The sequence below is a fragment of the Balaenoptera musculus genome, chromosome 7 (genome assembly GCF_009873245.2).
Source record: "Balaenoptera musculus isolate JJ_BM4_2016_0621 chromosome 7, mBalMus1.pri.v3, whole genome shotgun sequence".
NCBI lineage: Eukaryota > Metazoa > Chordata > Mammalia > Artiodactyla > Balaenopteridae > Balaenoptera > Balaenoptera musculus.
This window is the reverse complement of record NC_045791.1, coordinates 93,585,384-93,598,982: the sequence shown is the minus strand read 5'-3', so window position 1 is coordinate 93,598,982 and position 13,599 is coordinate 93,585,384. Positions and strand designations below refer to the sequence as shown.

At 55.8% G+C, this 13,599-nt stretch overlaps 1 protein-coding gene across 8 annotated transcripts in view; it reads left to right on the top strand.

Annotated features, from left to right (window-relative positions):
* TNS1 (tensin 1) overlaps positions 1-13,599 on the top strand; it is a 197,459-nt gene that overhangs the window by 163,303 nt on the left and 20,557 nt on the right. For 5 of the 8 annotated variants that reach the window (XR_005020559.1, XM_036857373.1, XM_036857375.1 and 2 more), the window contains 3 exons: positions 3,191-3,283; positions 4,354-4,392; positions 12,898-13,096. Coding sequence is in view for 7 of the 8 variants with exons in the window: in XM_036857373.1 (XP_036713268.1) it covers positions 3,191-3,283; positions 4,354-4,392; positions 12,898-13,096 (331 nt within the window). In the remaining variant the exon portion in view is untranslated. The remainder of the gene's footprint in view (positions 1-3,190; positions 3,284-4,353; positions 4,393-12,897; positions 13,097-13,599) is intronic. The other 3 variants (XM_036857376.1, XM_036857372.1, XM_036857377.1) reach the window with 2 other exon arrangements.

The following is a 13,599-nucleotide window of genomic DNA, read 5'->3' as shown; positions in this document are numbered from 1 at the left end:
CATCCTAAAGGGACTCTTTGTGACTTGCTGGTGTGTCTCTGAGACACCCCTTGACCTTCTTGCTTCTGACCCCCATTTTTGTCTGCATCCAGGCACCCCTTCCACTTCAGGCAACCTATTTAGTTTCCACCGAGGAAAGAAAAGCTCAGAACCCTCAGGCTGACCGTATCCCCATCTCATTCATCCCTTGGCTTCCAGACAGGAGCCTTTAGTCTGTATCCCCCTGATGCTCTCACAGGAGAGGCAAATCCCTGAAGGGCAGAGACATTTTTACCCAAAGAGAAGACCTGGATGAGCCAAGGAGAGGGGCAGTGTTCCTTTTTGTGGTAGAAGAGACATGAAGAGGAGCTGGAGGAGGCCTGGGAAAGCAGTGATGGAGCAGTACCAGGCTGTGAAGGACTCAGGGTCCCTGTGAGAGGCCCGGGTCGGCAGAGGTAGAGAGGCTGGCGTTGCTCCAGGATCAGATTGGGTGGGCCCTGCCCAGGCTATTCATTTGTCCTGGTGAGAGGGGAGGAGGGTGAGGACAAGGGAGTTGGAGCTGGCCATGCGTTCTCCTGGTGGTCGGCTGTCCCACAGAGGGGAGGAATGTGACACCAGTACCTGGCCCCTGTGCCAGCAGAACTCGTGTTGGCTACCATCTTGGACAGGCAGGAGGCTGAAGCTATGAGTGGATGCCATGGCTGTCCCTAGAGCAGTGCTGTCCAGTGGAAAAATAACACGAGCCATGTTTGCACTGGAGAATTTACTAATAGCTCTATTAAAGAACATACAGGAAACTGGAGAAAGTAATTGTAATGATTTTTAAATTTAACTCAAAATATCCAAAGTATTATCATTTCAATAGGTAAATCGAAATAAAAATATTAATGAGATATCTTACAAGCTTTTTAAAAAATATCTAAAAAGAGGCTGGGGAAATTAATTTTAATAATAGATTTTATTTAACCCCAAGGATCTAAAATATCATTTCAACATGTAATCAGTATGAAGAGATATTTCACATTCTTGTTTCATACAAGGTTGAAATCACTGTGTGTTTTACACTTACAACTTTGTTTAGACTGGCCACACCGCCGGTGTTCCTTAGCCCCACGTGGCTCATGGCTACCATATTGGACAGTGCCAGCCCAGGGCAATCTGCTCGAGATACCTCTGTGCCTTTTATGACTCGTGGAATGTCTCTCCCTCGTCTTAACCCCCCACCTTCACACCTGCTCCAATTCCCTGTGGGTCCAAATAGCCAGGATCCTGGCCAGCACCCTGTCTGGGATGAAGCCATCTGGGCTGGGCTAGAGTTGGGTTCTGCCACATGTTTCTGTTCGCATTCTTCTCTCCCTCCCCTTCTCCCCTTGGCCAACCCCGAGAGCCCTGGGCAGGGAGAATAAGTTAGAGGTTTCCTCCATGCACAGAGGCGGAGAAATGCGAGGAATTCTTCTCTCAGGAAGCCAAGCCTTGCCAGGCTTCAGGGCCACCCACTTGTCTGCCTCAGCAGATGGGCCAGATTCCTGGGGACTGAGGACAGGCGTGATTAGGGAGTTGGAGGTGCTGAGGGGAGCCTAGAGAAACCTCCCACCGCCTCTGTCCCCTTGTCCCCTTCACCTCCTTTCACTGGTCCACCTGTGCCTCTGCTGCACCTGCTGGGCAAACACATGCAAACTTGTGGGCTGGAGAGGCTTCGTGGTCATTCCACGGACAGTGGTCTCTGAGGCTGGGCTCATTCTTCCATAATTAATCACATTCAAAGTTGCAAGATACCTCTGTGTGTGTGTGTGTGTGTGTGTGTGTGTGTGTGTGTAATGAGAGAAAGAGGGACACACAGGAGCATGCAGGCCTAGACCTACGCCATGGCTAGATGTTTGTGTCTGTACATATTTGTCCCCTCTGCTGTATTTGTCTGTTGGGCATCTCAGGGTTAGAGTGGAGAATAGGGGTGGGCCACCCATCTGGACTCTTGCGACGCCTCTGTATTCCCCCAGACACCTATGTACACACCAGCATGTGCACAGATAAGTTATTTAAATTGCTTTCATTGAAAGATTATATTTTGGGGGGTTAGTTTCCTATAGGTCTCACTGTCTTTGGGGAGAGGGAGGAGGTGCCAGGGAGGGTCCCGGAGCTGCTGTGTGGGATCGGGCACCCAAGGGGCACAGCTAGTCTGTTGAGGCCATCGGTGTGGGGCAGGCAGTCTTGGGCTCTGGCACCTGTGCGGCTGCATGTCCTCAGCAGCTATGGCCTCTGCAGGGTCCCGAGAGCTGCGGCAGGAGACGCAGAGCTCATTTCTTTACTTGTCCTCAGAGGTGTGTTAGGAGACGTGGCAGCTGCCGCTGAGAAATCTCGTGACTGGGCATAGCAACTGCCCTGCAGCTCAGCTCGGAGTCCGGCCACGTCCTTGGCTAATGGGAGAAAGCCTGACCGCCCTTTGGGACCTTGTGTGTTATGTGACACTTCCAACCCAGACGGGCGGCTTGGGAGGGAGCTGGGGCTCGTGCAGGGTGGTGGTGCTCTTGGCCGAGGATTGTAGAGATGGGGCTTCTCCCTCTTCCAGAACACAGAGGTTTGGCGGTTAAGAGAGCCCCCTGTTGAGAAATTCTCTCTTCGTGGGGCTTGCAAGAGACCTGTTTGGCTGGGGGCCAAAGGCCTGTGGCCGAGGGCTAGCCTGGGGACTCAGGGTTCTGCTGGTGGTCCCTTGTCCTCCTTCTGTCCTTTACATGTTGTGCTGTCTTGATACTCCATTTTCTTGAAGTCCATCTGCCTGTGTGTGTGTGTGTGTGTGTATGTTTGTGCGTGCCTGTTTGTTTGGGGGCGGGTAGGGAAAGTGAGAGAAGGGGGTTAGAGAGAGAATAACATAGAGCAAGGCAGAGGGCACCCGAGAAACCAACGTGTATGTTATAAACCACGGCCGTGTGGAGGGACCATAGCAAAGGAACTCAGGGCCTAGGGATAGAAATTACTTTCTGGAGGTTGAGGGGCAGGGCCATTTGCTGACTTCCTTTAGCCTTTACACTGTGGAGAAACACAGAGACGGGAGAGGGCGGTGGAGCCACAGCAGCGTCCCCGGGGCTGGGGCTGGTTCGTCCGCTTGGCCTTCTGCTGCCCACCCTCCCCGACACGCCCAGGCTCAGGAGGGGTCCTCTCCCCACCCCATCACCCGCGCTCACTGCTGGGGTCTCGCCTCTTCTTCTCGGCGCAGTGCGCTCCCCTCCAGGTCTGGCCAAGACACCTCTGTCTGCTCTGGGCCTGAAGCCCCATAACCCAGCCAGCATCCTGCTGCACCCCACCGGCGGTGAGTGGTTCCAGTGGGAGGGGAGGTGGTCGGGGAGGCTGGAGGGAGGAGTGGGGGGGGTTGGAGGACCCCTGTGGTCCTGGGCAGGGCCCAGAGGTGGTGGGTTCTCAGGACCCTTCTGGAAGCAAGGTGGCAGCTTAGCTCTGTGTCCACGCTGAGATCAGGCCTCGGTGGGGCTCTCTGTGCGGGGTTTGAGGGGGACGGATCCCTCTGTAGCCTTCCTGCCATTGCCTGGTGGGGTCAGTGCCGCTCCCAGCATCCTCTGACATGGGGGTTTGGAGGCCTGCCCTGTTTCCTTGGAGTCGGTTAGGTCTCTGCCGGAAGCCTGGCTTCCACCCCGCAGCGTCCAGGCGCTCGTGTACACGCACACACCCCCGGCTCACACCTCGTCACAGTTCCCGGCTCCTCTCCTCCCTGTGGGGAAGGGGCACGTGGGGGCCCTGGGCCCTCAGTGGCCGTTTCCAACAGGCTGAGCCCAGAAACTTGCTCCCTAGACTCTGGTTTTGGGGCTGGACTGGGACTCTGCGGACAGCTTTGCTTCTTTTCCTTAGTCACCAGAAGACAGATCCAGCCAGGTAGGCGGGCAGTGGCGTGCAGGTGTGACCCACGCAGACACAGCGGGGCACAGCCTCCCACTCAGGATGTGTCTGCATGGCCAGGGACGCCAGGTCACTGGCTGGGGGGGCTGCCTGTCACCAGGCCAGCACACTCCTGCTTGAGGCGCGGGAGCTGTGACAAGGACACCGGGCCTGCTGTTCCCAAGAGCGAAGCCCTCTCTCAGCGGTGCGCCCTGAGTGCCTCACCACCCTGGAGCCCCGGGGCCCTGTCTGGGTGGACCGCACCCCTCACCCTGCAGCTCTTCTGGAGAGTCCGTCTCTGGCCCCGTCTCACCCCTACTTTCCCACCTCCCTTTTCTCAGCAAAGTCTCTCTCTCAAGAAATAACCCCCGTTAATCCATCTCTCTCTCTCTCTCTCTCTCTCTCTCCTTTTTGCTCTTCCTCTCCGCTTCATCACCTGCCTCTCTTTCCTGCCTCTCCTTCCTCCTCACCTCTCTTCCCATCTTCCCTCAGAGGAGGATGAGGGGAAGGTGGTGACACAGCTTTCTGAAGGTAAGTGTGGCATTGCCGTGCGGCTGCTTCCCACTCTCCGGGTCTGGGAATGGCTTTTCACTCCGTTTGCTCTCCCTGACCTGGGGGGCCAGCCCTCTTCTCTGATCAGGTCTCATGTGACTGAGCGCATAGCCCCCTGGTCCCCACCCCTGTGCTGAGCTGTCACTCCGGATGCTGACTGAGGCGCTCACGCTCGCAGAGTGCGGGTCCAGGCACGGACAGGGTCCCGGCGCTACTGCAGTGCCACCTTGCTGACGAGACACCCCTCCCCCGGCGGTGCTTCCGCCCGCCTGCCTGGGGTGCAGCAAGCCCCTTAAGAGGGCGGGTCTCCTTATCCCGTTTCCCGGGTGAGCCCCACGTTTATAGCTCAGAGCACGGTTTCTCAGCCTCGGCACTACCGACGTTTAGGGCCGGACAGTTCTTAGTTGTGGGGCTGCCGTGTGCATTGTAGGATGTTTAACAGCATCCCTCACCTCTACCTGCTACACGCCAGTCGCGACAATCAAAATGGCTCAAACGTGGCGGATAACCACCCCTGGTCAGAGCCGCTGTCTTGGAGCCACAAGCTGCCTTCTTGAAGCCCTTGCCTGGTTTCATATCAACACAGACGGTAGGACGTCTGTCTTTCTGGGATCTTGGATGACTTTGGGGATTTTGGAAAAGCTATGGACTCACCCCTATACAGATGCCTCCGGATATCCGTGCACATAATTGTGACAGGTTCAAGGAGTTAGCACATCTGTGTCCTGGCTTAACCCCTGATTTAGATGAACTCGCATCGCACACACAGAAGCAGAGAGGGGATGTAACCTGGTTGAAGGCCTTTAATGTATTAGGAACATAATTCAAATGATGACTCAGAGCAGCAGGTGGAACGAGGGGAATGCCGGCCTGTGCGGCCTGGGTGGCCTGGGCATCTATGTCCCCGTCTCTACCGGGGTTGCTTGGACGGGGTGGGCGCCGCCGAGCACCGTCCAGCTTGGATGTGTTAGATGTTCTGACTTCTCATCTTGGCCCTGGAGCTGTGTGGCCTGGTTTCTTTAAACAGTCCATCTGGTTTCTTTCCTTCTTTCTTTCTTTTTTTTTTTGACTGCACCACGGCTTGTGGGATCTTAGTTCTCCAACCAGGGACTGAACCTGGGCCCTCAGCAGTGAGAGCGCAGAGTCCTAACCACTGGATCGCCAGGGAATTCCTCCATCTGGTTTCTTAAGCCCACTTCCCACTTCCCTTTGCACTCACTACCTTGATTTTCTATCCCCAAATTGGGCATGGGCTGTGCCCCTCTGAATCTGCCATCACCCACAAAAGATGGCTGGAGTTTCCCATAAAGCTTTGCTCACTCCTAGCCAGCCAGAGTTCTGGCAACAATGCCAGGCTGCCTGGGGGGTGCAGAACAAGGCAGCCCCCCAGCAACAGATCCCAGAATGGGGAGAGCCACAGCGGGGCCTCACCCCCGGTCAACCTCATACCCGGGGAGAGGACCTTCCCCAGGCTGATGGCTGACTGCTGGTCCCCAGCAGGAGTCTAGAATCAGCTGGGGCCCGGAGCCGGTGTGCGTGTGCTGTGTTCCACGTGCACACCCACACAGGAGGCTCTTGGGTCTCTTCGTGGTTGCTGATCTCCACAGACTGGTGGGACCCACACGCTCTCCAGTGGGAAGGTCTGAGGGTGACAGGCCCTGGCTGTGTGTTCCCCACTTTGGGGTGACACTTCAACAGATCGGAAGTGACACCTGACCCTTGCACCTTATGAGTGACTCTCAGCCTACAGGGCCCCGAGCCCTCTGACCCTCTTCCACCTGTCCTCGAGCCACAGAGTTTGCAGGGGAAGGTTCTTAGGGATCGACTCTACCACACCCATCGTTTTCGCAGACGTGGAGCTGAGGTCTGTGTTGTGGGGTGAGGGTGGGGCATCTTCCCAAGGTCACAGTTAAGAGGAAGCAGGGCCGAGACTGCTGGACTTACTGGTCTCCTGTCTCCTAATCAAGGGGCTGTTTCAAAGCCCTCCTCCTGCCTCCAGGCGCCATGCCCTGGGATTCCAGCATGGGGATCGGAATTGTTGTCAATCCCCTCCCTGGGGAGGGAGGTGGGTGGAGGCAGGGGACATTCCGTTTTTCCTGACTCACGCATCACCTCCCGGGTCAGACTTTGCTGACCCTCTGAAGCACTGCTTGATTTCCCTGCTGATACTTTGATGGGAAATTCAGAAAAAGATGCTTGCGAGGAAAAATAATCAGAGACAGACAGACTTATTCAGCTAGGGGAAAAAAAAGACTTTAGGGGAGTCTGTTCCGTTCAATGTGCCGTGCTAAATGCTTTACATTCGTTCATTCTGTCATTCGTTGATTCATTGATTCAACAAATATTTTGTGTGCCTCCTATGTGCCAGGCACTCTGGGGATATAACGATAAGCATACTATGATTCCTAATCTCGTGGAGGAAATTCACGAACCGGCGCCAGAATTAAATTATCACCGAGAATTAAGTATTGAGATAAGTACTCCAGAGCAAAGGGATACAGTTTTATGAGACCCTGGCTCATAAAAGAAGAAGTAAGATGGGAGGGTGAGTGACATTAACTCAGTGACACTGGGATGGGAGAAGAGCATTCCATGTAGAGGTAAAGGGCATGTGCAAAGGCCCTGGGGTGGGAGGAACAGCATGTTTTTTTCCATGAACTGCAAAGTCAGTGAAGTGAGAGCAAGGGAGATCTGGAGGCCAGAGCAAGGGCGGGGAGTGTGGTACAGAGTGAGGGTCAGCAGGCAGGGGCGGGACCGTGTGGGTCATTGTCACATCATCTTGTTTAATAATCACAGAAGCACTGTGAGGAAGGTGGTAGGAACCCCAGTTTGCTGATGAGGAGATGACATGTACGGATGTTAAATGACTTGTCCAGGCCCAGACAGTCAACTGGGGGCACGGCTGAGAGCCTACGCTGGATCAGCCCATGGAGGCTGCCCCTTTCCATGTGATCGCACAGGGCACAACCTCTAAACATAAACAGTGTCTTTACTGGGTACCCTTCTCCATGAAGGAAGGAGAGGAAGAAAGCCTGTAACAGTAAAGGCATGATATCCTCGAGATATCAAGGATATCTTCCCAGTGGGGAAACAGGGAAAGAAACTGCTGAACCTTCTTTCCTGGAGGAACGGGAACAGGGAACATTCAGCTTAGGTTCTGTCTGTTCAGATGATTAGATGGGATGGATGTGGCACAAAGGAAGACAGTGGACTAGAAATGGCCCTTCTGGGGATCCTTCCTGCTCTGAGATCCTCGGTGATGGGTGTACTGTGGCATCTGGGTATTTTAGGGCAGTGCTGTGCAACACAGATTTACTGAGCACCTACTCTGTGCCAGGTCCTGTGCTAGGTACTGAGGGCTTAAAGATGAGTGAGCTAGCCTGGTAAAGACAGATATCTCCGCATAAGGTAGAAGTGCTGAGCCGGGGGAGGAACAGGGTGTGATGGGAGCTCAGAGGAGGGCTGTGTGGCCCAATCTCAGAGTTTGGAATTCTAACTTCTGAGCTCCTGGATTGGGCCTCGGGGGTTTTACTTCCTCCCTCCCCCCTATCCGCATGTCTTCATTTCACTTGGAGCGGGCAGGCCCTTTCTCTCCAGGCAAAGAACCTTTTCTGGGAGGCAGGCAATGCACTTCAGGGTGTGGGTGAAGAGCTGAGAGTGCCCCCAGCCTGGTGGGGCTAAAGTCACTCAGCCTCACGTCCAGCTGCTCTCAGCCTCCAACAGCCACTTGGAATGGGTTTGGGCTCCTGGAATGTTCTACACGAAGCACCCTCCCTGGCCCCTCCTCTCCTGCCCTTCCCAGTTCCCGTTGCCTCTGGGTGCAGCTGCTTGGGATCGGCAGAGAGGAGGAAAGCCGCAGGGGAGAGGGCAGAGGGAGGCAGGCACGGGCACGGCTCGGGTACAGGTGGGCAACGGTGGGGCTGCTTATAAACCGGCGTTGCAACTAGTGGAAAGAATTAGAAGGGACTTTCCTTCTCCTGTCACTCGATCCTAGCTGGGCAGGTGAGTGTTCTCATTCCCGTTTTACACGTGAGGAAACTGAGTCCCAGAAACGTTCAGCAGCCTGTTCCGGGTCACCCCTCCAGTAAGTGAAAGAAGGGGGAGCCCACAGGTGGTATGTTGTACTGAGGTAGGGAGGAGAGAGGGAGGATGGGGACAGACAGGAAAAGGGAGGTATTTTCAGTATGGAAATCTGAGTCTGAAAACTTGGGAAAATGGATGTTTTGGCCCAAAAGGTTGGTTTTGAACAGTTCTGGAGATGGACTTCTTAGAAAATCAAATATCTTCCCAAAGAGCCCTCCTGCTCTGGGTTCATGAGGAGCAGAGATTGAGTGAATCTCTACCCCTGATTTGGGCCTGGAAGGTCAGCCAACCAAGGAAGAGGATGGATGTAGAGAGTAAGGTGAGGGCAGAGCCAGGCGGGCTGGGCCTGAAATCCACAGGCTGCGAGCCCCAGAGCAAAGCCCCCAGGCTAGTTGGCCACCTAAACTCATAGGGCTGTTTCCAGCCTTCGTGGTGGGAATGGCCGCTGGTGCTTCTCCCTGGGTAAGCAGTCCTGTCCTCCAAGTTCAGATGCTGAGTCCTCTGAGAGCTCCTCTGTAGCTTAGGATCTGATGGGAGTGGGGACGGGGCTCATGAGCCTGATGCCTTATGAATGTGGCCATCCTATAGGATCTCAGGTTTTCTAATATCTCCAACTTTCTAACATACAGTCCCATTGATGTTCTGTGCAAACTACACTCAGGCTCCTGTCACTATGTCTGGGCCAGAAGGAGTTAGTGGGGATGCAGCCTTGATTGATGGCAAACAGAGCAGATGGGAGTCAGCATCTGTGGTCCCAGGCTTGGCTCCGTCCTGACTCTGGCACCAGGTGGTGTGGGCGGCCTTACCTCAGTTCTACTGCTGGTAAAAGCAGTACGTGTACTTTTCTTACAGGATGGGGTGCTTATGTGAGTTGGTAATATAGTATGAGTTGCTTACCCACTTCAGGTCTTGTTAGGAAACAGATGGCTCATTCCAATGGGGCAGCCGAGGAGACAGTGGACTATTTAGAAGGTCTGGGCAAACCAACGAGGGATGGTGAAGCACCCCACCACCGGGTGGCCCTCCTAGCAGGAGGTGGGAGCCATCCGCATGCCAGGCCTGGAGGAACCAGGAGGGAGCTGGAGGAGAGGGCCCCCGACTGGAGCTGGGATCTTGGGTGGAAGATGCAGCCCTGGCACTTTGACCTTCTCTCCTCACCACCCCCCATCCCCTCCTGGTCCCTCCTACTAGCCAGCGGCCGAAGGTCAAAGCCATGTGGAGCCCTGAGCCCGGGGGTCTGGGGGATGCGGTCAGTAAAAGCTGGCCTGCAGGGACACAGAGCAGGTTGAGGAGTGGATCAGGAGGACATGGCAGGTGGAAAAGATCACCGACTTCAGGGCTCACCATGTGCATTTTAGCACTTTCTTTTTTTTTTAAATTATTTATTTATTTATTTATTTTTGGCTGTGTTGGGTCTTTGTTTCTGTGCGAGGGCTTTCTCCAGTTGCGGCAAGTGGGGGCCACTCTTCATCGCAGTGCGCGGGCCTCTCACTATCGCGGCCTCTCTTGTTGCGGAGCACAGGCTCCAGACGCGCAGGCTCCGTGATTGTAGCTCACGGGCCCAGTTGCTCCGCGGCATGTGGGATCTTCCCAGACCAGGGCTTGAACCCGTGTCCCCCTGCATTGGCAGGCAGACTCCCAACTACTGCGCCACCAGGGAAGCCCACCATGTGCATTTTAGCTTGAACTTTTGGGGTCAGCAAGAATTCAAGAGAAGGAGAAAAACGAATGTGTGCCTTTTAGGTCTTAGGTATTGTGCACCTCTGTGTGGGTGGGGCGGAGGGTGAAGGTCACACATCTACTAGTATGTGGGACAGAAACTTATTGAGGACTTACTGTGTGCCAGGCACTGCAAATCCAGATCAGCAAGGAGCCCGGGGCTGCCAGGGGGCAGATGGATCCCCTTGCCATCTCTGGGTGGGAGAGAAGGGTGCTAAGCGCTGCGGGCACCAGCGTGAAGCCGAGAGCCTGGAGGTGTCCAGGAGGAGTTTTCAGAGAGTGACCCCGGGAGGTGAGGGATGGGCAGGGAAGGTGGGCTCTGGCCTTGGGTCCCACTTGCCATTTCTGTGGGCATGAGGGGTCCTGTCTGAGGTCTCTTCTGTCAGTCTGAGTTACCCCAGAGCATGGAGCCAGCCCCGCAAGGCTAAAGACACACTGAAATTCTCGGCTCCCCGATTTTCACCTGGCGGTATGTGCAGGGCCCAAGAGCAGGACCTGGGCCAGACTGCCTGGGTTCCTAGGCCAATTCTGCCACATTCTATGTGTGGCCCGGGCAAGATACCTACATTCTCCAAATTCTACTCTCCTCATACAGTTGTTTGCTATTTTTACTATTATTAATAGCCCTGTGGAGCTGGCTCTTCTCTGGCTGATGGGCTGGAGTTCTGGGTAGCAGCCAACTCTGGGTGTCCCAGGTGGTTGTGGCCCCTCTAGGCCACCCAGAACCAGCAATGAGAGTCAGGAGATGGTAGCCGTGGCCACTGATTGGCTGTGTGTTCTGGGGCAAATCGCTCCACCTCTCTGGGCTGAGCAGACAGGTTACATCAGGAGCCAGCAATCTGTGGCCAAATCCGGCCCATCATCTATTTTTGTAAAGAAAGTTTTATTGTAACACAGCCGTGCTCATCGCTTTATGTATTGTCTGTGGCTGCTTGCGCAATAACAACAGCAGAACTGAGCAGCTGTGAGAGGGACCGTCTGGCCCTCTAAGCCTGAAATACTTACTGTCGGGCGCTTTTCAACAAAAGTGTGCTACCCGTCTCTTAGCTCCAGCAGGGCCTCAGGCTTGGACGGCATGGCATCGTTGCCTTTGGAGGGGCTGTGGCCTGGGGCTTCTGTGAGGTGGGTGGGTGGCCTGGGCTGGTTGAGGGGGCTTTTGAGGAGGCCTTGCTGGCCTCTGCCCACATGGACTCCATCTCTGGGTGCCGAGGTGGCTGGTCCTGTGTCACCCTGGGCCGGGTCCCTGGAATAGGCTGCCCCACGCCCGTGCCTTTGCAGACCTCTTGCCCCAGCCCCATTCACTGTTGCTGTTGGTTGGAGGAAACTCCGTGTGGAAACTAAAAGATACACTGGCAGCCTCTGGCTGGAGTTGTGTGCAGACCGCCACTGCAGGCCTCCTCTGTAAAGGGCCCTGTTCTAAAGGACCATCCTCTCCCTGGGTCCCCAGGCCTCTGGGCCTGGATGCAGGATATCGGGCCTGGAAGTCACCTCAGAGACCAGGGCCTGTAGCGGCCCCATAACACCTTGGTGATTGGGCTCCTTCCAAAGTAAAGTTTTCTTTGGGCTGAGGGGAGGGGGCTATTCTCTGGCTCAGTGGCCAGCACAGTCCGGCTGCAGTGCCCCCTGCCCCCCGCCCCCAGGGCTGCACAGGCTCTGCAGTTCTTCCATTTCTGAGGCTGGTTTCAGCAGATGCCCTAATTGCGGGCAGAGGGTGGGTGTGTGCTCAGATCATGTCCCCCCTGGGACGTCCTCAGGGCCGGTGCCAGGTTTGGAGGTGGTAGGAATGTCATCTATCCCTGATCCTGTCCCTGGAGAAGCCCAGAGTGCCCTGCTTCTTCTTCCTGTTTGATAAGAAGTTAGTTTGGGGGCTGGCTTCAGAGGCCGGGGCCGGGGGTTGGGAGGGGCGCACAGCACTGGGTGGGGGGGTGGCCCGGGAGACCTGAGTCCTGGTTGTGCCTCCAGCCACTTCACTCTCCAGGCCTCAGCATCCGCATCTGCAAAATGACTTTTCTGGCACTTGCTCCTCCCCCCTCCCCCGCCTAGCCTTCCTCTCAGGCCATTCTGAACACCAAGCGGGATAATGATGTCAGTCTCGGGAGGAATGCTAAGTGTGTCAGGCAAGGTGGGTGGGTGTGTCTTGGCATGTAGGGGCTGGGCGTAACTCACCCGCACAGGCCTGTTGCTAGGCCAGCAAGCCTGTTTCTGGATGCTGGGTGTGGGGAGGAGCCAGCGTGAACCCTGGCGCTGTCCCGAGATGCACGGCTGGGCTGGAGCTTGGGGTCCACGAAGAGCTCAGACTCCAGCGGTGCCTGGGGAGCCTAGAAGGACCTGAGGGCCTGGGTAGCAGGGTCGTAGAAAAGAAGCAGCTAGAGGGGATACCAGTGAAGGATGCGCATCCTGGCTCTAGAAGGGAGGATTCTGTGATGGCTGTGTTTTGGGGTCCATTTCTGGGAAGAGTCTCAGAACGAGGCCCTGGTTAAAGGTTCCCTGGGGGCTCTCACAGCTTCTCCAAGATGCTGGGAAGAGGGTGGGCCTGGGAAGGCAGAAGCCCTGGAGAATTGCCCTTTGCCTGCTTGGCTGTCCCCATAGGCCCTGGGGAAGGGGTTTCCCTGGAGGTTGGGTGGGGTCCACACTGCACCCCTGTGGATCCAGACTCAGTCCCTGTCCCCTTGCCCCTTCCAGAGCCCCGGAGCTATGTGGAGTCGGTGGTGCGGACGGCAGTGGCTGGGCCCCGCACTCAGGATCCTGAGCCCAAGAGCTTTAGCGCCCCGGTTGCCCAGGCCTATGGCCGCGAGACACCCCTGAGGAACGGGACCCTGGGAGGCTCCTTTGTCTCCCCCAGCCCCCTTTCCACCAGCAGCCCCATCCTCAGCGCTGACAGGTAAGTGGGGAGGAAGATCCAGGCCTGGGACAGCACAGATGAGGCCTCTTGGATCTGTCTAGGGCGTGGACAGGCAGAAATCACATCCAGGTTGCTGCCCCTGGGAAACTAGCTCATCGGGGTGCATGGTGAGAGCATCCCCTGAGTGCCAACTCCCCGGGGAGAGTACGAAGGTGAACCAGGCATAGTCCTTACCCCAGGTTTATTTATTTATTTTTTAAAAAATAAATTTATTTATTTTATATTTTTGGCTGTGTTGGGGTCTTCGTTGCTGCACGCAGGCTTTCTCTAGTTGTGGTGAGCAGGGGCTACTCTTCGTTGCGGTGCGTGGGCTTCTCATTTTGGTGGCTTCTCTTGTTGCAGAGCACGGGCCCTAGGCACGCGGGCTTCGCTAGTTGTGGCTCACGGGCTCTAGAGCGCAGGCTCAGTAGTTGTGGCGCAAGGACTTAGTTGCTCCGCGACATGTGGGGTCTTCCCGGACCAGGGCTCGAACCCATGTCCCC